Source organism: Cervus canadensis, chromosome 3, assembly GCF_019320065.1.
Source record: "Cervus canadensis isolate Bull #8, Minnesota chromosome 3, ASM1932006v1, whole genome shotgun sequence".
In the NCBI taxonomy this organism is placed as follows: Eukaryota; Metazoa; Chordata; class Mammalia; order Artiodactyla; family Cervidae; genus Cervus; species Cervus canadensis.
In genome coordinates, this window is record NC_057388.1 from 60,670,337 (window position 1) to 60,695,778 (window position 25,442).

The following is a 25,442-nucleotide window of genomic DNA, read 5'->3' on the forward strand; positions in this document are numbered from 1 at the left end:
TTTTTAAGGCAGAGGCATGTCTCTTTCAGGATTATAATGACAAAACAATAGCATCCTGAGAAGAAGAACTGAATAGGGGTAATTATTTTTGAAGGAAGCTGAGCCACACCTCCCTCCCTGAATGTTGTTTTGATAAAGGTGTCTTAAGTTACACCATTTATTATTGCTTCTCAGCCTCAGCTACTCATTGGAAACATCTGGGAACTTGGAAAGTATGGATGCTTGGGTTCCACCCACTGAGGCCCACCCTCTGATCCCACCCCCTGAATCTGGGCATCAGGATTTGTAGAAAGTTCTCTAGTAATTCTGACATGTGACCAGGGCTGCAAACCACTGACTTAGAACGTGTGGAGCCCCCTGGAGGGGGTGGGAGGGTGATTCACTTCTTGAGTCTTATAGGGAGTCCCATGGGACTCCAAAGATGGAAAGTCCTCTGATTTGTGATCCAAGACTGCTCTGAAATGTATCTGAAATACATTTCATATAAATATACATACATATATAATGACCCAAATTATATATAGTAGTTAATTGTTTTCTACCCCTTTAATAAAAACATTTTTTTTCTGATTATAAGTATGGCATGTGCTTATCCAACTGGGTTGGATTTAAGTAGCTGGTTGAGTTTAAGTAGCATAGTATAAAAATGACTGATAATCTCCCCAAATGCCAGCACATGGAAGAAATAACTGTTAATATATCTGGTACACTTCCTTTCTGTTTCTCTGCGGCTGAATACACATGCAGTCTAGACATACAATTCGACATCAGTGGAATTAATGATACATACTGGTCTGTGTGTTATACCCAGCATGACTTTTGGTAAATCTACATAATAACTTCCCTTAAATCTCATAATCGTTTTTATGAGCTCTTGCCAAATTCAAACTTTAACTGCACCTGATAAATGGAACATCTACTTCATTGTTGAAGCTTGCTGGATTTTTTAAAAATAGAAAGCAAACAACAGTGTAGGAAGGCCCCTCTGCTGGTCAAGAAGCCCTTGTGTGTCTCAACTGGCCAGCATTGTGCTGGAGGACTGTTGAATATCTTGGATTGGTTTGTGGGCTGGAAACAGAGGGGCTTAGCAAGCTTGGCCACAACCACTCATTGTAGTGCTGGTCTTGGTTGAGTCTTAGTTTCATTAAAAAAAAAAAATTTTTGTTTTTAATTGGAGGATAATTACTTTACAATATTCTGATAGTTTCTGCCATACCTCAACATGAATCAGTCATGGGTATACATATGTCCCCTCCCTCTTAAACCTCCCTTCCACCTCCCTCCCCATCCCACTCCTCTAGGTTGTCACAGAGCATCAGCTTTGGGTTCTCTGCGTCATATAGCAAATTTCCACTGGCCATCTGTGTTACATATGGTAATGTATGTATTTCAGTGTTACTACTCAAATCATCCCACATTTGTCTTCCCCCACTGTGTCCTAAAGTCTGTTCTCTATGGCTGCATATCCATTGCTGTCCTATAGATTTTTAAGCCCTTTAAGAGGTCCTGTTTTCACTTGCCTTCTGGACTCATGTCGCGTATAGAAAGCCCAAGTGCCAGTCAGCGAAAAGGTGCCTCCCAAACAAGCAGGAGCTGCACCTGCCCATAGGAGGCATCTCAGCGGCGATCCGTGGCTGGCCAGTAAGTCTGCACAGTTTTCAGTTTCTGAGAGAAGTTGATAACCTGCATTTATGTTTGAAACTTCTTGATTTTTAAGTGAAGACAATGAACTGTTTAAAAATTAAATACATTGTTGGGGCCAAGCAAAACACACCTGGGGCTTTTTATAGCCCTCTGGCACTGAGGGCTCCATCTACTGAGCCATCTGTGGCAGTTGGTATCAATTTCAATTATCAATGAACTACTTCATTCAGTTCTAAAAACCTTGACTGAACGCAGTATTCTGCATGCCAGTCACTGAAAGATTGGAAACACAAAGATGAAAGGTGATCATCCTTGTCTTTGCTACAGTAGTTTATAGTTTAGAGCAGTTCTTCTCAAAATATGGTCCCCAGAAGAGTGTTCTCCATGTTACCTGGAAGCTTGTTAGAAATGCAAATTCTTGGGCCCTGTTCCAGGTCAACTGAATCAGAATCTGCATTTTAACCAACCCTGAGATCTGTTTCAACAGACCTTCCTGGTGGTTCTAGTGCCTGCTGAAGTGTGAGAACCACTGGCCTGGGAGGGTAGTGAGGGGCAGAGGTCTGTGGAAGGCAGAAGCTGTGCTGAGAATCAGGGGAACTTTTCAGAAATGAATGGCTCTGGGACTTCCCTGGCAGTCCAGTGGTTAAGACTTTACCTTCCAATGCAGGCAGTCAGGATGCAGGTTCAGTCCCTGGTCAGCAGCTAAGATTCCATATGCCTCTGGAAAGCCAAAACACAAAACAATATTGTAACAAATTAAATAAAGACTTTAACGAAAAGAAATGAATGACTCCAGTTGAATCTTAAAAGATAATCAGGAGTGAAGCAATGTGGAGGGCTGTCTGGGAGGCGGGGGCACAGGAGCTGTAGCAAAGAGGACAGAGAGTATTTGAAATTTGTCCATGTATAGTCTGTGGCTGGGTTCTGAAGGCACTGCTGGGAGATACAGTGAGCTGAGAATAGGAGGGACCAGCTGTTCAGTACTTGGCCAGGTAGACTGGATTGTATCTTGCAGGTGTTGGGGCATCATGGAGACCTTGTGGTGTTGGGTCTGCATTTAAGAAAGTAATGCTGGGAGCAGGGTTCAGATTCCTTCTAAGTAAAGACAACTCACCTGGCATGTCACTGGCCTAGATCTTGTTTCCTGCCTCTCCTGGCGTGAATTGGATCTGGGTCAGCAATTCCCATCCTCGGATAGAGTGGCAGGGAGGGGAGGAAAAGCCAGGGAGGGGTGAGGAGGCAGCCAGCGATGCCTGTGAAATGGTGATGGTGTTGTGCCTGCTCCTTCTCTGTCCCTCAGGGAAGACGTGTGCTCTCTAAGCTGTATGTTGTAATGGTCGCCGGTGTTTTCAGTGATGGCAGTGGTCTTCATGACCCTACTTTAAAAGTGGCCCATCACTTTCTGCAGCAAATATGTTGGAGTATAACCTTGCTCTCTTTCTTTAGAGATTTATAGTGTCCAGAGAGGAAGCGATTTGAACTCAAGCTGGGGAAACTCATGTCTATAGCTAACTCAGTCTTACTACTTTCTCCTGCCCTCCCTTTCTCTCTCAATGTCTCTCTCTATTTCTTTTCAAAATGCTGGAGTGTGAGATAGTGGAAGCAGGATGCAACGTCACCTCCCCCTGCTGGTCATTTTGTACAATGTCTTGTTTATAATATATACAGAATGGAGACAATGGACCATGGAAATGACAGAAATATAAAATAGCTGAGATTGAACCCATTAATTTAAAAAATTATGGTAAATTAAAAAAAATTCCACCCTTTTGAAAGGGTGAAATGAATTTTTTGACTCCTTCCATTCTTTGCAAAATGATGTAATACATTTCTGAAGTAGCTATTTCTTGTATCCTGCACTATAAATTCTCATAGATGAGAATGGTTTTAATGATTGCATTAGCAATTTCCTTTATTCTGTCTGTGTATTGGATGTTCTTTCCTAAACTAAGATATTGAACAAGTTTTTTCCATTTGATTGCTTTGGGTGTTTGTTCAAGTTGATCATACATACTTATAAAACACCCAAGGTTATGGTCTTTATGGGCATTGAAAGTGATATTTAAAGTGAATGAAACTTGTGTTTCAGTTTAACCTTTTTTTTTTTATCCATGATGATGGTGTTCATCAGTATGCGTCCATGCTAAGTTGCTTCAGTCATGTCCAACTCTTTGTGATCCTATGGACTGTAGCTTGCCAGGCTCCTCTGTCCATGGGATAAAGGTTGCCATGCCTTCCTCCAAGGGATCTTCCCGGCCCAGGGATTGAACCTGTGTCTCCTGCATTTCCTGCATTGGCAGGCGAATTCTTTACCACTAGTACCACCTGGGAAGCTTGTTCATCAGTATAGGGGATAGTAATTATGAACCTATCAAGATGATGGATTATAGAGAGGCTTTTCAGAGGAGAGTGAATGACCTTGCTGAGAAACCTTAGGGGTAAGGTTTTCTAGAGAAGCTTTCTGAACAATTTTCTCAATCCTCTTATTTGTTGGCTTCTAAATTTAAATATCCTTCTTAACAAAATCCAACCTTACTGTTTTTTCTGAAATCCCTGCCTTGATTTGCCCCATGGATCAGGAAAATCAGACTGATGGCAGGTGGTTGAGGTGCATTTGTGTGTTGAAGGACATCCCACTGAGAGGCAGCTTGAAGCAGAAGGATGTACACTGGCTTGGAAGCCAGGTGTGCACACCTCTTAGTCTGCCTGCAGGCCAGCTGACTCCCCTAAGTCCAGTAAACTAGGTGCTGTTTAGGTTGTCTCCAGCTTAATTCACTGTTTTAATAAAAATGATGAAGACATTGGCTTCATTTAGGCAGTGAGAGCAGCATTAGAAATATAGAGAGGGAGGGAAGTTGCTTTTATCCTCTTACAATGACTCTCAAACACAGCTTAATAGTGACTCATGTTGAGGATTAGCTGTAGGTTGGCATTTTCTGTAGACACACATGCCTTGTACTTAACTGCATCCTCTGTATTTTTTTTTCCCAGTTGCAAATGAAGCCGGAGATAAGACTGCCAGGCCACTTGCCCGCTTCTCCCGTGAGTAAATTTTGTTTCATTCCTCTCCTGGGCTCCTTCAGTGGCTTTTTGCCTGTGTGGTTCACCCTGCCTGGTGTCAGGAAAACACTGCCCATAAAAGAGTAATATAGGAGGTATATTCAGTGGGCTAATACTCCACTTGAGCCCCATCACCAGTGAGTTATTCATTGCTATTGCCTTTTCAGTCTTTGGAATTGTGGTTTATCAAATTGTGCTCTTTTTTTAAAAAATTTTTTAAAATTTACTTTTATTAGTTGGAGGCTAATTACTTTACAATATTGTAGTGGTTTTTGTCATACATTGACATGAATTAGCCATAGGGCTTTGCTATGCTAAGTGTGGTCCTGGGAGCAGCAGAACTATCACCTGATGACTTTTTCAGAAATGCAGGGTCCCAGGCTCCCCTAGACCTCCTGAATTAGAACCTACATTTCAGCAAATCCCCAAATTCCTGTGCACGTTTGAATTTGAGAAGCACTGCACTGGAAGGTCCCCTGAGTGTCCTGCTGTGGGGTGAGACTCATTTCTGAGGAATGAGTACAGAAGAGTCTGTGAAGTGCTTGTAGTTGTCAAGGTCCATAGAAGTGTGGAAGCATCATTACCTCTCAATGTGGACTTAAGGCCTAGCTCTACTGGCTTTGCCTCAGTTCACTGACATTTTGAAGCTCAGATGCAATCCATGACTGCTTCTCCTTTGGCACTGGAATATTTGTAACGGTCTGGGAGCTCCCCATGAATTTCACTTGACTCCTGTCTCCAGGTCTTGATCCCAATGGATGAGCAAGAGTCAAAAGCCTCTTGGTGTTTCCTGTGCCAGAGTGATCAGCAAATTACACAGCAAGTTAATGCATCCCTGGATGAAAACCCAGTTCCTTGGAGTGGAAATACAAAGGGAGATTGAGTAGGGTTGAGGGGAGAAGCTCCCTAAATTCGTGGAGCATCCGGTGGAGAAATAGCGGAACCGTGAATCAGAATAGATGGATTTTTGTTCCAGCACCGTCGCTGCTTGCTGGCTTTCACTTAAAGTAATTTAACTGATGCTTCCTGGGCCTTAGCTTTCCCATCTGAAAAATAAGACATTCATACCCACCTTCTCTCCTTTATAAAAAAGTTGCCGTCTTTTGAAATGACTCTTTGAGAGGGGTTACACAGATTCTGAGTTACTGTGTTGTTCACAAAGGTTGACCAAGTCTTGAGTGTGAATTCTGCCATAGTAAGCCTTAATACCTAGAGGCGCAAAAGTATCATTTCTCTTTTGTTAGGGCTTCCTCTAAACTGTGCCTTCTAGCTCTTTTGTGGCAGGGGGTTGGGAGCTTCAAAAATTTGGGATTGATTCCTAAAAATGATTTTTATAGAACTGTAATAATATATGATAATGAAAGAGCATTAAGTGCTCACATTTTAGAAACTGTGTAATAAAACAGTTGCTTCTCACAGGGCCTGTTTTTCACTGCTCTCCTACTTGGAATCATTATTTCCAAAGTAAGTATGTCATCCCACAGCTCAGTGAGGGTGATGAATATGCTTTTAGTCCCTTTATTTCTTCATCTCCTGAGCAGTAGTCAGGCAAATTAAGAAGCTGGAGCAGTAATGTGACCACGCAGTGCAGGCTGCACCCCCTCGGGAGCTCCTGCTGTTCTGATGCTCATCATGAGGTTAGGAAGGGATGGAGCCCTTTAACCATGAGGCTGGAATGAAACCTGGAGCAGTTAGGCCCTTCACAGAGAGAAGAAGGTACCTCCTCTTGTAAATGGCTTCCACATTTTCTAAATTGTGAGACTGGGTTGGAGGGATGGTGTGTCACTTGAAAGCTTATTTTTAGGAGCTGAGTGAAGAGATGAGGAAAAATAATTTCCACACAGGAAAAAAGTAGATAGTGGCAAACCAGTTAAGCTGGACTAATTCTGAAAAAAAAAAAAAAAAAATCTCCTGACTTAGTCCTATGTCCTGGGAAAAAGTCAGATAGCACATTATCTACTAAATCTTTCTGTAGCAAGTCCTAGAGGAAAAAAAAAATAGGTGACTTTTAGGAAGGAAAAAAAAAATCCTCAATGTAGCATTGTCTGATTGTCACTCACTTCACTTCACCACATTGAAAAGGACCTCTTTTGAAGTGTTCAGTTTGGGAAGCCTGGAAGGATTTGAATGACAGCCTTTCCTTTTGAGACCGGAAGGTGAAGCACTGTAGCATTCTCTAACGTTCACACCTCACAAGACACGTGAAAGCCCTGAGAGTGCCCACACCCAGCACAGAATTAGGAGAGACAAGAACACAGGCAGGTAGTGTTGTGAAAACTGGACCCTGATCTGCCGAAAATGCCTGGGGTGGGGAGGAAGAGGCTGGGCCACTGGCTTCCTCAATAGTCCTAAGGTTTTCCTTCCCTTTGGGGTTCTTCCATTATCATCCCTGATGCCTCTGCAACAGATTTTGCCCCTGCTTGAATCCATATACTTTTCTTGGCTTCCCCTTATTGCAGTGGAGATGAACTCTGATGATTATAGTAAGGAATCCTAAAGGAGAACTGGAGGTAAACAGAGTATAGAACCAGGAAAACATCTGGCTTTTCCAAGGGCTGGCTTCCCATCCTACCTTGGCCATCTGATTTACCAGTCTTGCAGGCTCTTCTAGTTCACTTATGAACAGAATCACTTGCACAGTATAGCCCAGTGCTTGGGTTTCTTCTCTGTGTGACTGAAACCACCACCCAGAACACCATGCTTTCCTCAAAGAAGTTGATTCCCAAACCCATGGGTCAAGCTTACTTCCTGTGACATTTAGAGTGGAGACACTTGTGTGCCCTGAGGTGGTGGGGAGCCAGGCAGTGAGTCCTCTGAAACTCTGGACACTGTCAGTCCCTTTGCTACCCCTGTCCTCATCATTTTAGGCTTAGCAGTGGCCTTTGATTAACTTGACCTTAATCAGAGCATCTGTCTAACAACAATGGGTACAGTGAGTAACAAGGAAGTCATCCCTCTGGGAGTAGTGGGAAAGGAGCAGGAGGGAGTGGGGAGTGGGAGTCAAAGGAAGTAGGGAATATTATCTTCCCCTCAGAAACCTGCAGAAAGATGAGGGTGTCCAGGAAAATGAGGAGTTGAGAGTGACCCTGACTTTCAGGCACTGCTTGAACCCAAAGTACATTGGCTTTGGGTCAACAGATGGTTTAGAATGGCTCTCACCACGAGGCTAGCTATCCTGGGGCTGGAGCCCCTGTGTGTGGGGACCACCCCTCTCTCTGCAATGGTTGGGGTGAGTACTGCACGCGAAGCTCTCTGACAGGCAGGGCTAACATTAGCTACACAGTGTCTCCAGTTTTATAAATGAGAACAAGGAGGCTGGGAGGAAAGATAGAGAATTACTCACTGCTGGAATTCTAGGTCTTTCAACTCCAAATCCTGGCTATTCCCAGTGCACATTACTTCCTCCTTGGTCTTAGGGGTTAGACTTTGCTGATTCTGGGACTTGGGGGTTGGGGGTCTTTCAGCTTAATGGTGGAGGTGCTAAAGCTTTACCACAGGGCAGGCTCCAGAGATCCATGTGGCTGTGACCTCGACTACAGTTGGTTTCCTCTGGGGTGCGGAGACTTTTCCTCCACCATCCCCTTCCACCAGCTTATTTGTATCAGGAATCACCTAAAATAAAGGAAAAACTTGATATACAAATCCCCTTGGGAGTGCAAACACAGGGGGTTCATTCTCACTATGATGAAGATGGTTGGTTGAAAGCAGATTTAGCCATTGTTTTCCCCAGATACCTGAAAGTGTTTTCTCAGTGTGTAAAGAAAGGGAGGGGACAAAGGGATTGCTTCATTTAATTGTTCACTTGGTCATTCATTTAGTTACTCATTCAAATAGTTACTGAGAATAATCGTGGGCCTGGCCCTGTGCTATATGCTAAGGACACAAATTCCGATTAAAGCAAGATCCCTGTTATTAAAGAGCTCACAGTCTAATCAGGGAATTGGAGAAGTAAGGGGCTCCAATGCAGTGTGTGGAGGGAAATGCTGGAGGTTGGTACAGAAGCTATGGGAGCCTGATGCTGGAGACCTCATCTGGCTGGGGGTGTAGGTGGGTTCAGGGGAGCCCTCCTGGAGGAGACAGGCAATCCTTGAGGCTTGGGGAGGCGTGGGGTTAACAGGTAAGGAAGGTAACTTATGTTCCTTCAAAAAAAAAAAAAAAGCAACACCACTTTTCAAGGAGTAAAGGCCATGTGTAGTGTTCAGACATGGCCACAGTGTGGCAGGAAAAGTCCAGATTTTGGTGTCCATCTCTACGCCAGGAACAGAGTAGGCCAGCGCAGTGGACAGAGCACTTTTTGTGAAGGGAGCAGGTGGCATCGGAAGAGACTGTGTGGAGGGAGGGGTTGGCCCCAGAGCTTGTGTATCTGAGCAGCTCCATTCTGGAGTTTTGATTGCTTCCCTAGCTGAGGGGCAAATCATTTCTCCCCTGAGATTAGCGATGGTTGAAAAGAAAATAGTGGTGTCCAAAGCAATAAGAAAATGGAGCCTAATTAGTAATGCCTACAAATGTAGCCTCTCTTGCTTTGGGAGGTAATCATCCGGATGGTGTTGAAAATAGATTATTCTATAAAGGAACTGGAGTAGTTTCTGTGGATGGATGATAGAGCAAAGAGAGGTTGCCTGGTATTTTTGTCCTGGGTGTTTGATTGGGTGAATGGTCCCCTTTCCTGGGCAGAGATGGGCATGGCAGGCAGGGGTGGACAGCTAGGCTGGGTGCTGGGTGAGCCTAGTACTTATTACGTGATGTCCATGGTGGAGCCCAGGGCAAGTTCAGATAATGTCCCACAAAGTACTTGAGTCTACTTAGAGATCCTTTCTAAATTTATGGTCATGGCGAGGAGGGTTTGTTGCAGGCATTGGGAGCTTGAGTTGACAGTGGATGGGTTACACAACCAGGATGATGAGAGCAAGGATAGGATAAAATGGGTAGGAGAAAGGGCTGAGAACTGTCACAAGTGGTGGTGAGCTGTGACTGTTGGCTGGGCATTCAGTGTTATCAGCAGTGTATTCTGTGGATGATCTGCAGCCATAAAAAGGGCCCAGGACAGTGTAGGAAGAGGATGTGATTTCCTGGCTTGTCTTAAACAACTGTGACTGTTTCCAAAATGTTCAGATCTCATGTAGAGCGCTAGATCCCACCTCAACAGTGTTCAAAGACCGAGCATCTTCATTTCCCACTTGGTCCCACAGAAAGTTATCTTCAGCAATGACAGTTTTGGGGGCAAGGGGAGCAGCGATCCAGCTCAGTGGTCTTCAAAGTGGGGTCTCAGGGAACTTGTTAAAAATATGAGTATTTGACCCCACAGATCTGCTGAATCAGAAACTCTTTGGAGTGGGTCTCAGCAGTCTGTGTTTTAACAAACTCTAGTTGTGGTTCTGAAGCACACCGAAATTTGATAACCACTGCTGTAGTTGCAAGGACTGTGTTGTGGCGGAGGAGGCAGAGGCAGAAGCCAGCATGCAGAGCAGTACAGTGGTTCTATTTAGTTTATATATTATAGAACAATACAATTTACAGTTTTCAATAGCCCCAGAAGGAGAGGGGGGCGGAAGAGGATGAGATGGTTAGATAGCATCACTGACTCCATGGGCATGAATTTGAGTAAACCAAGAGATAGTGAAGGACCAGGAAGCCTGGCGTGCTGCAGTCCTTGCGATCGCAGAGTCGGACACGACTTAGCGACTGAACAACAACAATAGGTAATTACGTACAGACATAAGACAGAACAGATGTTAATTGTTCTTGTCAAAGGATAGTATATTATTACTTAATTTTTATTGGTGGAGTTGGTGGGGACTGATGGAGATTATGGAAAGATGATCTAAAAGTGCCCCTAATCTACCCCTGCGACTTGCACTGCTCGGCATCACCTCTTGAATCTAATCTTCTCTTTTCTAAGGTCATCTCCCACCCGGCTCTGGCCTTTCCTCTTCCACAACAAGGTCGTTAGAAGAACTGCTAGGCTGGCCCCTAGCTTCTTTCTTGTAGCTTCAAGTCACCCTCCACACAGTAACCTGTACCATCATGGTCTAGTTTTTGTCATGACATAATTTGTGCTTCAGAACTGCAGTGGGGGACAGGTGCTTCCCTGGTGGTCTGTGGTTGAGAATCTGCCTGCCAGTGTGGGGGACAAGGGTTCAATCCTTGCTCTGGGAAGATCCCACATGCTGAGGGACAGCTAGGCCCTGTGCACACAACTGCCCAGCCCACATGCTGCAACTACTGAGCCTGTGCTCTGCAACAAGAGAAGCCACTGCCATAAGCCCGTGAATCCCAGCGAAGAGTAGTTCCTGTTCACTGCAACTAGAGAAAGGCTGCTCCCAGCAGTGATGACCCTGCACAGCCAAAAATGAAAAAGAAAAAAAAAAACACTTGGAGTTATTCCCTAACTAGTGTTCATCAAAGATTTCTCTGTCTGACCACAAGGGTCCCACTGCTCTGACTTGCCCTCTTTCCCCACCCCTTTCATCAAATATAGTTGTTATCAGCCAAGCAAATCTGCTTGATTCAGTAAACAGATACATCAACCCATTATCTTAGATGTGAAAAATTTCAAGTTAGACTAGAACTTGCAAATGATCCAGTCCAAAGCTCACCATCATAAAACTCATCCTCTTTATGACATCCCTGTTAATGGGGTCATGAACTCTCTGAAGGAACCCAACCTATGATGGAAAACTCCTCTTGTCTTGGCAGGGTCCCTTCGTTGTTCACCTGAAACCATCACAACATTGTTAATTGGCTACACCCCAATACAAAGCAAATGTTAAAAAAGATAACTTACCTTGTCTTAGAAAAGGTTGATTTTATGGTCAAAATGATGGACTGGACTGTTATGTGTTTGGGGGAATTGAAACTCACTCTGCTTTTCTTGTTTCGAATGTGTTTGATCAAGTCTTTGAATATGTCTACTATATCACTTGATCTCCAGTATGTTAGCCACTGGTCCACCAGTGGATGGTCGATGGTACTGCAAGTCTAGGAGCTTGTGGACGATATGTAACCCAGGTGTTAGCTTGGAGGTTCTTGACCTTTTGAGGTCTAGGTGAAGTGTTAGTCGCTAAGTCATATCTGCCTCTTTGCAGCCCCATTGACTGTTGCCTGCCAGGCTCCTCTGCCCATGGAATTCTCCAGGCAAAAATACTGGAGTGGGTAGCCATTCCCTTCTCCATGGGATCTTCCCTTCTTAGGGATCAAACCCAGGTCTCCTGCGTTGTGGGCAGGTTCTTTACTGTCTGAGCTACCAGGGATGCCCATTGAGATCTAGGTAAATAGGTTCAGATCACTGTTATGTGCCCTTTGGAGGTTCAGAGCAGACCCCAGTATCCCCTGAATACCTGGGATGACAGTGTTCTTCTGACCCTGATTTCCTACTTCTCTTGATTGTGTTCCTCTATATGCTTTTGGCTTTTTTTCATATCTGCACTGACATAGACCCAGAAGCAGGCCAAAGCCCCGTCTTCCTCTCTTCTTTCCGAGTAACCAGAGGCTACTGGTCAAAGCAGAACTTAACTGAAGATGAGGAAAAGAGAGATCACAATATGCAATTGCATGCAGACAATTTAATGTCATAGTTCTGTTCTCAACAATTCTTCCATCCATCCCACAGCCAGTAATTTTTTTTAAAAGACCATGTTGCCCGTGCATCTCCTAGCTGACTGTCTCTTGATCCTCCTCTATCCACCTTCCTCCATTCTTTACCATTTATTTCCACTTCTCTCTTAGGAATAAAAAGATGCTCCTCCTGGTCTCTCGTGTGGAGTTGCTTTGGTATCTGCTGACACCCTTGGCTTCATCATCTCTCCTCTACTTAGAGTTTATTTCTTTTTCTACATGTAGGTCAGTTGCTTCTTCTTTAGTGGGAATAGTGGTCCAACCTGTTGAGATACTAACAGATATTTAACCCCTGCCACTTGAAAATCTGATTAGAACTTTGTGTGTGTATGTAATGTGATCCTGAGGAGGACAGGGAAGACATGGGTTGGCTTTTGTACGCTAAGCATCTCCTCCTCTTCCCTTTCAATGTATAGTCCTTTGAATAAAATTAGGATAAAGTTTCTGATTCTAGTAAGAGGTGGACTAAGAAAACCTGAAAATCCTCTAATTTTTATAAGCATGTAAAAGTGCTGAGTCAGAGAAGGCAATGGCAACCCACTCTAGTACTCTCGCCTGGAAAATCCCATGGATGGAGGAGCCTGGTAGGCTACAGTCCATGGGGTCACGAAGAGTCGGACATGACTGAGTGACTTCACTTTCACTTTTCACTTTCATGCATTGGAGAAGGAAATGGCAACCCACTCCAGTGTTCTTGCCTGGAGAATCCCAGGGACAGCGGAGCCTGGTGGGCTGCCATCTATGGGGTCGCACAGAGTCGGACATGACTGAAGCGACTTAGCAGCAGCAGCAGCAGCAGAAGTGCTGAGTAAAATAATTTTTTAAAAAATGTCTTTAAACCCGTAGTTAAACTTGCAGTAGAGGAGGAAACCCTGCAGGTGGTAGAAATGAAAGAGGAATTTAATATCAGTACAGCAGGCTGTAAAGATGCGTGCTGAGTCTGCAGCCATGCTCCGCGGGAGTGGCGCTGTTAATTCCATGGAATCTAGTAACATGTGTTTTAACATCTACCTGGGGAAGGGAGTTAAGGCCTTGGTCTGTGCAGGCTGGGAAGTTGGGGTGAGACTTCTGCCTGAACTTAGATTCTTAAAACATATGGCAGATCATGTTTTCCAAAAATATTTGCAGCTGTATCTCCCATCCCACATGCTCTTCTTATAGTGTGATGTTGACAAGCCTTCCACTGAGTTGTGAAACCCATGCCCCCTCCCCTTGAATATGGGTGGCCTGTAGCTGTGGTGGATATGTCGCTGTGTGACTTACAAAGTCCACCTGGGGCCTGGTGGGATGCTTGTTCTTGGAAGCTACTGTGTCTGAGACTATAGGTTTAGTTCTTTTGTATTAAAAAAACCTTGATTATTAGCGGGGCCTATGTCTTTGTACCTCCAAATAGAGTGCTGTCTTCAGGTTCTCTTGAAGCTTAGTATGATGATGTAACTAGTTCTGGTCAGTGAAGTGTAAGCAGAACTGTTGGGGTAGATTTCTGGAAACTTTCTTGAGGCTCTTGTGCTCCCTTTATTCATTTTCTTATTTATCCTTTCTCCACCATCCTGCGTGGAACACAAATAGGTTATCTAGAGCTCTAGCTGCCACCATGGGCCATAGGAATCATGATCACACCCAGAAAAAGATTTTGTGGAACAGAGATGATGTATCAGCCCTGAAATGCTTACCTCCAGATTTTATACAGCTGACCATAAACTTCTGTATTGGTTGATATTTTGGAATTTTGAGTCTCTGTTACTCAGATATATATTATCCTAGTAATGCATCTTCCAATAGACTGCATATTTCTCAATAGCATAATTAGAAGTCAGAAGACAAATTGAATATTTGTGAAATGATGAAGGAAAAGAACTTTGTCAATCTGGAATTCTATACTGAAAGAAACATTTAAGAGTGAAGCCAAAATAAAGACATTTTTCAGGCAAAGAAATTCCAAGAGAATTTGTTATACATATATCCTTTCTTGGGCTTCCCTGGTGGCTCAGATGGTAAAGAAATCCACCTGCAATGCAGGAGACCTGGGTTTGATCCCTGGGTTGGGAAGATTCCCTGGAGGAGGGCATGGCAACCCACTCCAGTATTTTTACTTGGAGAATCCCCATGGAAAGAAGCACCTGGTGGGCTACAGCCCACAGCATCGCAGAGTCAGACATGACTGAGCGACTAAGCAGAGCACACACATATTCTTACTTAGAGAACTGTTAAAAGATACATCTCAGGAAGAAGACAGTTGAACCCAGAAACAAGAATGAATATAGAAAAAGTGATGACTCATGATTCTATATGTTTAATAGCTAAAAGTTAAAAAGAATATTGGGATTTTTAAAAAAAGCAGCTTTATTGAGATATAGTTCATATACCATAAGGTGCACCTGCTAAAAGTGTACAGTTTAGTGGCTTTTAGTACATTTGTGGAGTTTTGCAATTATCATCATAATCTAATTTTAGAAAACTTTTGTCACACCTAAAAGAAATCTTTTTTTTTGAATGGTTTGCATTTTTTATTTTTATTTTTTCTCCCAATTATTTTTATTAGTTGGAGGCTAATTACTTTACAATATTGTAGTGGTTTTTGCCATATATTGGCATGAATCAGCCATGGATTTACATGTGTTCCCCATCCTGAACCCCCCTCCCACCTCCCTCCCCATCCCATCCCTCTGGGTCATCCCAGTGCACCAGCCCCAAGCACTTGTCTCATGCATCCAACCTGGACTGGCGATCTGTTTCACACTTGATAATATACATGTTTCGATGCTGTTCTCTCAGATCATCCCACCCTCGCCTTCTCCCACAGAGTCCAAAAGTCTGTTTGAAATAAAAGCAAAAATAAACAAATGGGACCTAATGAAACTTAAAAGCTTTTGCACAACAAAGGAAACTATAAGCAAGGTGAAAAGACAGCCCTCAGATTGGGAGAAAATAATAGCAAATGAAGAAACAGATAAAGGATTAATCTCAAAAATATACAAGCAACTCCTGCAGCTCAATTCCAGAAAAATAAATGACCCAATCAAAAAATGGGCCAAAGAACTAAACAGACATTTCTCCAAAGAAGACATACAGATGGCTAACAAACACATGAAAAGATGCTCAACATCACTCATTATCAGAGAAATGCAAATCAAAACCTCAATGAGGTACCATTACACGCCAGTCAGGATGGCTGCTATCCAAAAGTCTACAAGCAATAAATGCTGGAGAGGGTGTGGAGAAAAGGAAACCCTCTTACACTGTTGGTGGGAATGCAAACTAGTACAGCCACTATGGAGAACAGTGTAAAAGAAATTTTCTGCCTGACAGCAGTCACTTTTAATTGAAACCCACACTCCCAGTTCTAGCATATCATGAATCTACTTTGTGTCTCCATATATTTGCCTATTCTAGCCATTGTATATAAATGGATTCATAGAATATATGGTCTTCTGTGATTGGCGTTTTTGACTTAACATAATGTTTTCAGGATTCATCCATCTTGTAGCATGTATCAGAATATCATTTCTTTAAATTGCTGAAAGATATTCCACAGTATGGATATTTTCTATTTCTTTTCGTTTGAGTTGATTCCACTGTGAATAATGTTGCTATGAATATTTGTGTTTAAGTTTTTGTGTGGGTTGTATGTTTTTATTCAGCTTGGATATATACCCAGGAGTGGAGTTGTTGGATCCTATGGTAACAATAATTTCAACATTTTGAGAAACTTCCCAGATCTTTTTCAAAGTGGCTAGATAATTTTATTCCTATCAACAAAATATGAGCGTTCTAGTTTTTCTGAATCTTCCCCTACACTTGTTATGGTTATTCTTTAAAATTTTAAACCTATTATGTTTATAATATGAACAACTTCATACAATATGAAGTTGTATCATATTGTATTTTGATTTCCATTTCAGTTCAGTTCAGTTGCTCAGTAGTGTCAGACTCTTTGCGACCCCATGGACTGCAGCACGCCAGCCTTCCCTGTCCATCACCAACTCCCAGGGCTTTCTCAAACTCAGGTCCATCGAGTTGGTGATGCCATCAAACCATCTCATCCTCTGTCATCCTCCTCTCCTCTTGTCTTCAGTCTTTCCCAGCATCAGGGTCTTTTCCAATGAGTCAGTTCTTCACATTAGGTGGTCAAAGTATTGGAGCTTCAGCTTCAGCATCAGTCTTTCCGATGAATACTCAGGGCTCATTTCCTTTAGGATTGACTGGTTTGATCTTCTAGCATTCCAAGAATTACTAATAGAGTTAAGCACCTTTTCATATGCTCTTGGGCTGTTTGTTTATCTTCTTTGGAGAGCTAGTTCATTTTTAAGAAAAAGGGCAGCATCCCATTTTTTGATTTTCTAGTTGAAGGAAATACAATAAGATGAAAAGAACATGCCAAACTTACTTATGAACCAAAATTAGAGGAAAACAGAGACCTCAAATGCAGCAGTTCCCAAACTGGACTCATCATCTTTATACAAGTTCCTACTCCCATGTTTCCTAACTGAATCGGTGCCATTTTGTTCATTAGTAACATCAACCAAAAACTTAGAAATCACATGTGTATCTCTCTTCTTCCTCACCAGTCATTACATTTACTGAATCCATCTCCTGAATTCTGTTTCCTTCAGATCCTTTCACTCCATTCTCTTTGCCACAGCTTTATTTTAGCCCCTTGTTTTCTCCTACCTAATAGATTCCACAGAGCCTCCATTTTCCTCTGTGAAGTCCGTTCTCTTCCCTGCCAGAAGACTCTTCCAAAAGCATAGCTTTTGGAATGACATAGCTGACTATGTCATTCTGCTTCTTAAAAGCCTTCAGATGTGCTTCTGGGAAGATGGAGTAGACATAATTTTTCTTGTTACTATAAGAAGAAATACAGCTGAAGCTAAGTGTAATGGAAAACTATGGTCATTTTATATGAAACAAACAAAAACCAAAGACTCTGAAAGATAAACAGAAGAAGCCAAACCAGCTAGAGATATTGGGACTTGGGAAATGACACAGTGAGTTTTCTGGGTTTTCTTTTTGCCTCATACATCTCATACTTGGAGTTGGAGAACCCATAAACCTGGAAATGCCAAAGGCCCAGACAGTAAAAGCCCCCTCCCCCCCCCAAAACCCTGCTGTCTTTATCCAAAGGACCAGGGAAGGGGCAGTCTAATAAGGCAGAAAACTTTTAGATGCTAGCTAGACGCTCTACTCCAGCCAAACAGTACAGAAAAAACTGGGCCCCATCCTTATTGCTGCCAACAGTGGCTGGGGGTGTTGAACTAATGTCTCGCCTCACATGACTATCAGTGCCCTAACACCCCCACTATGGTGGTTTCAGAGAAGACCAAATAGGGATCTGGCCAATAATAAGGCCTCTTCCCCACCATGGTATCAGTGGAGAACAAATGGGGAACATGGAGTTCCACTTCCAGTTGGTAATGAATCATCCATCTTCTTCCCTGTTGAGGTGACTAATGTCACAGGAGGCCTAGTGGAGAATCAGCACATCATAGATGACAAATGGTACAGATGCCATCCTCATCAGATGCTACTGGAAATCACATGAGACGCTGGAGTGCTCACCCTCTCCCAGCAGTAACAAATCTGCCTCTCTTCCTCAGAGCTCAAGGGAACTACAACAGTTAACAGAACTTAAAAAAAAAGAAGAACAAGGTGCAAAGAATCAATGTATTTGATTTTAAAAGAATGTGTAGCTATAGGAGGGCTTCCCAGGTGGTGCTAGTGGTAAAGAACCTGCCTGCCAATGCAGGAGACGCAGGAGATGCAGATTTGATCCCTGGGTCAGGAAGACCCGGGGGGCACAGCAACCATTCCAGTATTCTTGCCTGGAGCATCCCAAGGACAGAGGAGCCTGGTGGTCTACAGTCCAGAGGATCACAAAGAGTCAGACATGACTGAAGTGACCGAGCATGCACATAGCGGTAGAAATAAAGACTTGGTGGTACTGGTGAAAGGAGAGAGTTATAGATCAGTGGAACACAATAGAAAAGCCAGAAGTAGATCCATACAAATATGCCCAACTGATTTTTGACAAAAGTTAAAAAGTCATTTCGTGGAGATAATATAGTCAAATGGTGCTGGAGCTTGGGGGGCTGGACTATTTGGTTATTCATAGGCAAAAATTCAAATTTCAACCTATGTTTCAAAACTTAAAAACAAAAATAGGCTTCAATGTAAAAGGTAGTACTCTAAACAGAAAAAAGAGAAAATATTTGGAATGTAGGGCTAGGAAAGAAAGACTTGTTATTAAAAACATTGCCTATAACAGGAAAAAATGAATATGTTTGACTTCATCAACATAAAACCTTTCTTATGCCAAATTCTCTGTTAAGAAATTGAAAGGATAAGCTACAGTCAGAAAAGATTTGCAAATAATGCTACTATCCAAGAGAGTTCTGATATCTACAGTTCTCAAAACTCAAAAGTAAAAAAGTAAACAGTCCCTTTAGAGTATGACTTTCACCAAAGAAGGTATACAGATGGCAAATAAGCACTTGAAATAATGTTCAACATCATTAACCATTGCATGCATGTGTGCATGCTTAGTTGTTCACTCATGTCCTACTCTTTGCGACTGAATAGACTGTAGCTCACCAGGCTCCTCTGTCCATGGGATTCTCCAGACAAGAATACTGGAGTGGATTGCCATTCCCTTCTCCAGGGGGTCTTCTTGACCCAGGGGTCAAATCCTAGTCTCCTGCACTGCAGGTGGATTCTTTACCATCTGAGTCACCAGGGAAGCCCCGTTAGCCATTAGGGAAATGCAAATTAAAACCACAGTGAGAATGCCATTATACACCTAGCAGAATGGCTAAAGCAAAAATAGTGACCGCATCGAATCCTGGTGAGGATTTGATGAGAAATTTGATAGAGAAACCACATCATTCATATATTGCTGGTGGTACAACTATTCTGAAAAAGTTTGACTGTTACTTAAAAAAACTAATATACAACTACCATGTGACCCAGCAATTACACTCCTTGGAATTTATCCCAGAGAAATGAAGGTTAATATTCACATAAATATCTGTATATGTGATTTCACTTCTATTAGAATAGAAGTATAAAGGAAAAAGGGAAAAAAAAAAAGATACAAGAGTTGGCGAGAATGTGGAGACATTAAAACACTTGTGCACTGTTAGTGGGAATGTAAGATGGTGTAGTCACTGTGGAAAGCACTTTGGTGGACTCTCAAAATATTAAAAATAGAATTACCATATGATCCAGCAATTCTGCTTCTGGATATATACCCAGGAGAATTGAAAACAAGGACTTGAACAGATATTTGACTCTCTTGTTTATAGCAGCATTATTCACAATAACCAAGAGGTAGAAGCAACCCAAATGTCTGTTAATGGATGAATCAGTCAGTCAGTTCAGTCATTCAGTCATGTCCGACTCTTTGCAGCCTCATGGACTGCAGCACGCCAGGCTTCCCTGTCCATCACCAACTCCCAGAGCTTGCTCAAACTCATGTCCATAGAGTCGGTGATGGCATCCATCCATCTCATCCTCTGTCGTCCCCTTCTCCTCCTACCTTCAATCTTTCCCAGCATCAGGGTCTTTTCCAGTGAGTCAATTCTTCTTATCAGGTGGCCAAAGTTTTGGAGCTTCAGCTTCAGCATCAGTCCTTCCAATGAATATTCAGGACTGCTTTCCTTTAGGATTGACTGCTTTGATCTCCTTGCAGTCCAAGGGACTCTCAAGAGTCTTCTCCAACACCACAGTTCAAGAGCATCAGTTCTTTGGTGCTCAGCTTTCTTTATAGTCCAACTCTTATATCCATACGTGACATAGCTTTGACTAGATGGAGCTTTGTTGGCAAAATAATGTCTCTGTTTTTTAATATGCTGTGTACGTTGGTCATAGCTTTTCTTCCAAGGAGCAAGCATCTTTTAATTTCATGGCTGCAGTCACTATCTGCAGTGATTTATGAACCCAAGAAAATAAAGTCTCTCACTGTTTCCATTGTTTCTCCATCTATTTGCCATGGAGTGATGTGACCGGATGCTATGATCTTAGTTTTTTGAACGGATGAATAGATAAACAAAATATGGTAAGTACATCCAGTGGAATTATTATTCATTCATGAAAGGGAAGGAAATTCTGGCATATGCTGTGACATGATTAACCTTGAGGACTTTATGCTGAATGAAATGAGCCAGTCACAAAAAGATAAATGCTGTGTGATTCTAGTTATATGAAGTATCTAGAGTAGTCAAAGTCATAGAGATACAAAGTGGAGTCATGGATGCCAAGGACTCAGAGGAGGGGAGAATACTGTTTTAATGGGTACACAGCTTCAGTTCTGCAAGATGTAAAGAATTCTGGAGATGGTTTCTGGTGATGGTTTACAACAATGTGGATGTACTTAGCACCACTGAACTGTATACTTAAACATGATTAAGATGGTAAATTTTATGTTATATGCATTTACTACAATTTAAAAACCCTGTACATGAATATTTATAAAAATTCTATCCATAATAACCTCAAGTTGGAAACAACTCAGATGTATTTATCCAGTGGTTGATTAAACAGAATGTGGTGTGTTCATATCTTGTAATACTATTCAGCAAGAAAAAGAACAAATTATTGCTACATGTAACAACCTGGATGAATCTCCAGAGGAGATGCTGAGCAAAATAGCCAACCCCCAAAGTTATAAATTCCATGTGTATAGCTTTCTTGAAATGACAAAATTATAAACGGAGAACGGATTAGTGGTTGCTGAGAGTTAAAGAGGGAGTGAGGTGGGGTGGAAGTGGGTATGGCTATAAATGGGCAGCATGAAGGATACTGGTGGTGATGACAGTGTTCTGCATCTGTGTCAACGTCCACCATTGCAACAAAAAGAATTGTATATCTAGGAATAAACTTACCTAAGGAGACAAAAGAACTATACACAGGAAATTATAAGACACTAATGAAAGAAATCAAAGATGACATAAACAGATGGAGAGATCTTCCATGTTCCTGGGTAGGAATAATCAATATCATGAAAATGACTGTACTACCAAATGCAATCTACAGATTCAATGTGATCCCTATCAAATTACCAATGGCATTTTTCATAGAACTGGAGCAAAAAATTTCACAATTCATATGAAAACACAAAAGACCCCGAATAGCCAAAACTATCTTGGGAAAGAAGAATGGAGCTGGAGGAATCAACCTTCCTGACTTCAGATCATACTACAAAGCTACAGTCATCAAGACAGTATGGTACTGGCACAAAAACAGAAATATAGACCAATGGAACAAGATAGAAAGCCCAGAAATACACCCATGCACCTGTGGGTACCTTATTTTTGACAGAGGAGGCAAGAATATACAATGGGGCAAAGACAGCCTCTTCAATAAATGGTGCTGGGAAAACTGGACAGCTACATGTAAAAGAATGAAATTAGAACACTTCCTAACACCATACACAAAGATAAACTCAAAATGGAGTAAAGACCTAAATGTAAGACCAGAAACTATAAGACTCTTAGAGGAAAACATAGGCAGAACACTCGATGACATAAGTCAAAGCAAGATCCTCTATGACCCACCTCCTAGAGTAATGGAAATAAAAACAAAAGTAAACAAGTGGGACCTGATTAAACTTAAAAGCTATTACACAGCAGAGGAAACTATAAGCAAGGTGAAAAGACAGCCCTCAGAATGGGATAAAATAATAGCAAATGAAACAACTGACAAAGGATTAATTTCCAAAATATACAAGCAGCTTATACAACTCAATGCCGGAAAAACAAACAACCCAATCAAAAAGTGGGAAAAAGACCTAAACAGACATTTCTCCAAAGAAGACATACAGATGGCTAACAAACACATGAAAAGATGTTCAACATCACTTATTATTAGAGAAATGCAAATTGAAACTACAACGAGATATCACCTCACATCGGTCAGGATGGCCCTCATCAAAAAGTCTACAAACAATAAATGCTGGAGAGAGTGTGGAGAAAAGGGAACACTCTTGAGCTGTTGGTGGGAATGTAAATTGATACAGCCACTATGAAAGACAGTATGGAGACTCCTTAAAAAACTAGGAATAAAACCACCATATGACCCAGCAACCCCACTCCTAGGCATATACCCTGAGGAAACCAAAACTGGAAAAGACACATGTATCCCATTGTTCATTGGAGCACTATTTACAATAGCTAGAACATGGAAGCAACCTAGCTGTCCATCAACAGATGAATGGATAAAGAAGTTGTGGTACATATACACAATGGAATATTACTCAGCTATAAAAAGGAACACATTTGAGTCAGTTCTGATGAAGTGGATGAACCTAGAACCTGTTACAGAGAGTGAAGTGAGAAAGAGAAAGATAAATACCATATTCTAACACACATGTATGGAATCTAGAAAAATGGTACTGAAGAATTTATTTATAGGGCAGCAGTGGAGAAATATACATAGAGAATAGACTTATGGACATGGGGAGAGGGGAGGAGAGGGTGGAAAGAGTAACATGGAAACTTATATTACCATATGTAAAATAGATAGCCAACGGGAATTTGCCATATGGCTCAGGAAACTCAAACAGGGGCTCTGTATCAACCTAGAGGAGTGGGAAGGGGAGGGAGATGGGAGGGAGGTTCAAAAGGGAGGGATATATGTATACCTATGGCTGATTCACATTGAGGTTTGACAGAAAACAACAAAATTCTGTAAAGCAATTATCCTTCAATTAAAAAATAAATGAAATTTAAAAAGCAACTCTGTGATGACCTAGAGGAGTGGGATGAGGGATGGGAGGGAGGCTCTAGAGGGAGGGGATATATGTATACATATAGCTGATTCATTTTATTGTACAGCAGACTCTAACACAACATTTTAAAACAATTATACTCCAACTAAAAAAAAAAGATGAAAAAAACAACAAAAGCTGGTCAGAGGCACCTTTATTATAAACCCTGGTCTGAGCCTCAGGACAAAATAGTCACTCCCTCATTTGTTTGTTATCTATACACTTCTACACAGTTATTACTTGCTATCATATTAGTATGATATATTATCTATATTATAAATAACTGTTTTATCTATTTATTTATTTGTCTGTGCCAGGTCTTAGTTGTAGCATATGGGATTTAGTTTGCTGATCAGGGATAGAACCCAGGGCCCCTGCATTGGAAGCATGGAGTCTTAATCACTGGACCACTTGGGAAGTCCCTATAAATAGCTTTTTATTGACTGTCTCTCTACTAGATTTGAGTTACTTGAAGGCAGAAATTATGCCTTGCCAGACAGTGTATAATAAATGTTCAATAAATATTTGTTCAGTTTGACTGAAAGCAGAGTGAATGGGAATGTTCTGGATCTGTAACTGTTGGTCCTTCAGTGGACCGGAACCTCGTGGTCCGGAGTCTACGATGAGAAAGTGAAAGAAGGAAAGAGGCTAATATTCCCTGGGTTACGCAGCCAGCTTTCGCGTTCCAGGGAATCAGCCAGAAATAGAGAGATAAAGAGAAAGAGAGGAAGAGAAAGAAAGAGAGACACGGGGACCAAAGCTCTGATGGAGCAAAGGTGTTTTAATCAACATGGTGTGGGCATATATACTGTCTTACAAGGTAGTTATTCTCAGCAAAGATAAAGATTAAAATTCCAGACTTACAAAACACAAGGGGATCCCTATTAAAGAGAGAAGAGGGTACTTATCACCATAATGAGAAACTAACAAAGGAAATGCCTGGATTCCTCAGCCCTGGGAAAGGCGTGCCTCTCCTCTTAATTCCTGAATATTCAGGAATTAATAAGGACCAAAGGATTCCTGACAGATCCAAAACAGCACACAGGAAGCCTCCTGTAAAATGCTTTCTGACACTGTAACAATTCCAAACAAGGGGAGAAATCCCACTCATTGCCTGGACAGCTCTTAGGGATGCAAAGTCAGTTACCTCACTAGAAAGAAGTCAGATGCATTTTAACTTACAGGACTCCCATGATTTTCCAGTCACAACTTCCTGTGATGCCTTCTTTTTCAACAAATATTTATGGAGCACCTGTTGTGTGCCAAGTACTGTGTCAGCTCCCCCTCCTTTGACAGTGCAGTGGTTCCTGCCATAGTGTCATTAGGCCCTGGCTAAGTCTTGGGCTGAAGCCCAGGGTGGACACCTATGGCCTATAGGACTGTGAAATGTGCAATTCCAAGGACATCATCCTGCAAACTCAGCTATGAACAGCTCCTCCTGCATCTGTACAGTCCTGGAGACTCTGTTGAAATTCTCATGCTCACAGCTGCAGTTCTTGGAACTTGTGAAAGATTGCTTAGGTTCCAAGTCAGTAAATTTTATGAAGCTAAGTTCCCTAATACAGAGCAGGATAAGAAGAGAGGTCAAGATGTAATGCCAATTGGGTGAGAAGCTGAAGAAAACTCTTACATGATACAATTAAAACACGTGGAAGAAAAGATTGATGAGAGATTCATTCATATTTTAAATACAGTTTTACAGCCTCAGAAGCAGATATCTAAGAAGCAGATAAAAAAAGTTAACCTTGAAGGACATTTTGAGTGCAGGAATGTAAACATGAGTGGATCACAGTTCTTTCCCTAAAGGAGCCAGATGATCCATTGTTCTTACTTTATTACCAGCAATGGCTAGTTTGGGCCAAAATTAGAAAGAGTTCTTCTCTGTGACTAATAAATATGCTTCTGTTTTTCTGGAACTCTCAATTAAAACTCCAGATCTCCAAGCAATTACTTCAAACATTCATATTTTTGATCATAGTATACATACTAGTTACACATGTTGCAAAGAGTCAGATGTGACTTAGTGACTAAACAAACAACAAGGATGAACGTGGCACATTGTTCCAAGTGCTCAGAACACTTTCCTATGTGTTGAAAGTGACTGAATTCATTCCCACCAAGTTTTTATAATGAGATTAAAAAATCAATCCTGGAACTTCCCAAAGGAATACTAGGCAGATTTACAAATGAATCATCCAGCAGATGGTAAGACTTGGATTTTGCATGCTTTGCAGACATTAGCATACTTCAAGGTAGTTATGCATTGAAAAAATTTTACTCAATTATGGGGGGTGGTGATGGTGTCTGAATTAATGATAGTCTAAATTATAGAAAACTTAAAAAAATACTCTCTTCTAATTCT

The 25,442-nt window shown here is 41.8% G+C and overlaps 1 protein-coding gene across 7 annotated transcripts in view; it reads left to right on the forward strand.

The window, feature by feature from the left end:
- The window catches only part of PDE1C (phosphodiesterase 1C), a 506,697-nt gene that overhangs the window by 71,505 nt on the left and 409,750 nt on the right, over positions 1–25,442 (forward strand). For all 7 annotated transcript variants that reach the window (XM_043463250.1, XM_043463251.1, XM_043463259.1 and 4 more), the window contains exon 2: positions 4,636–4,686. In XM_043463250.1, the coding sequence (XP_043319185.1) occupies positions 4,636–4,686 (51 nt within the window). The remainder of the gene's footprint in view (positions 1–4,635; positions 4,687–25,442) is intronic.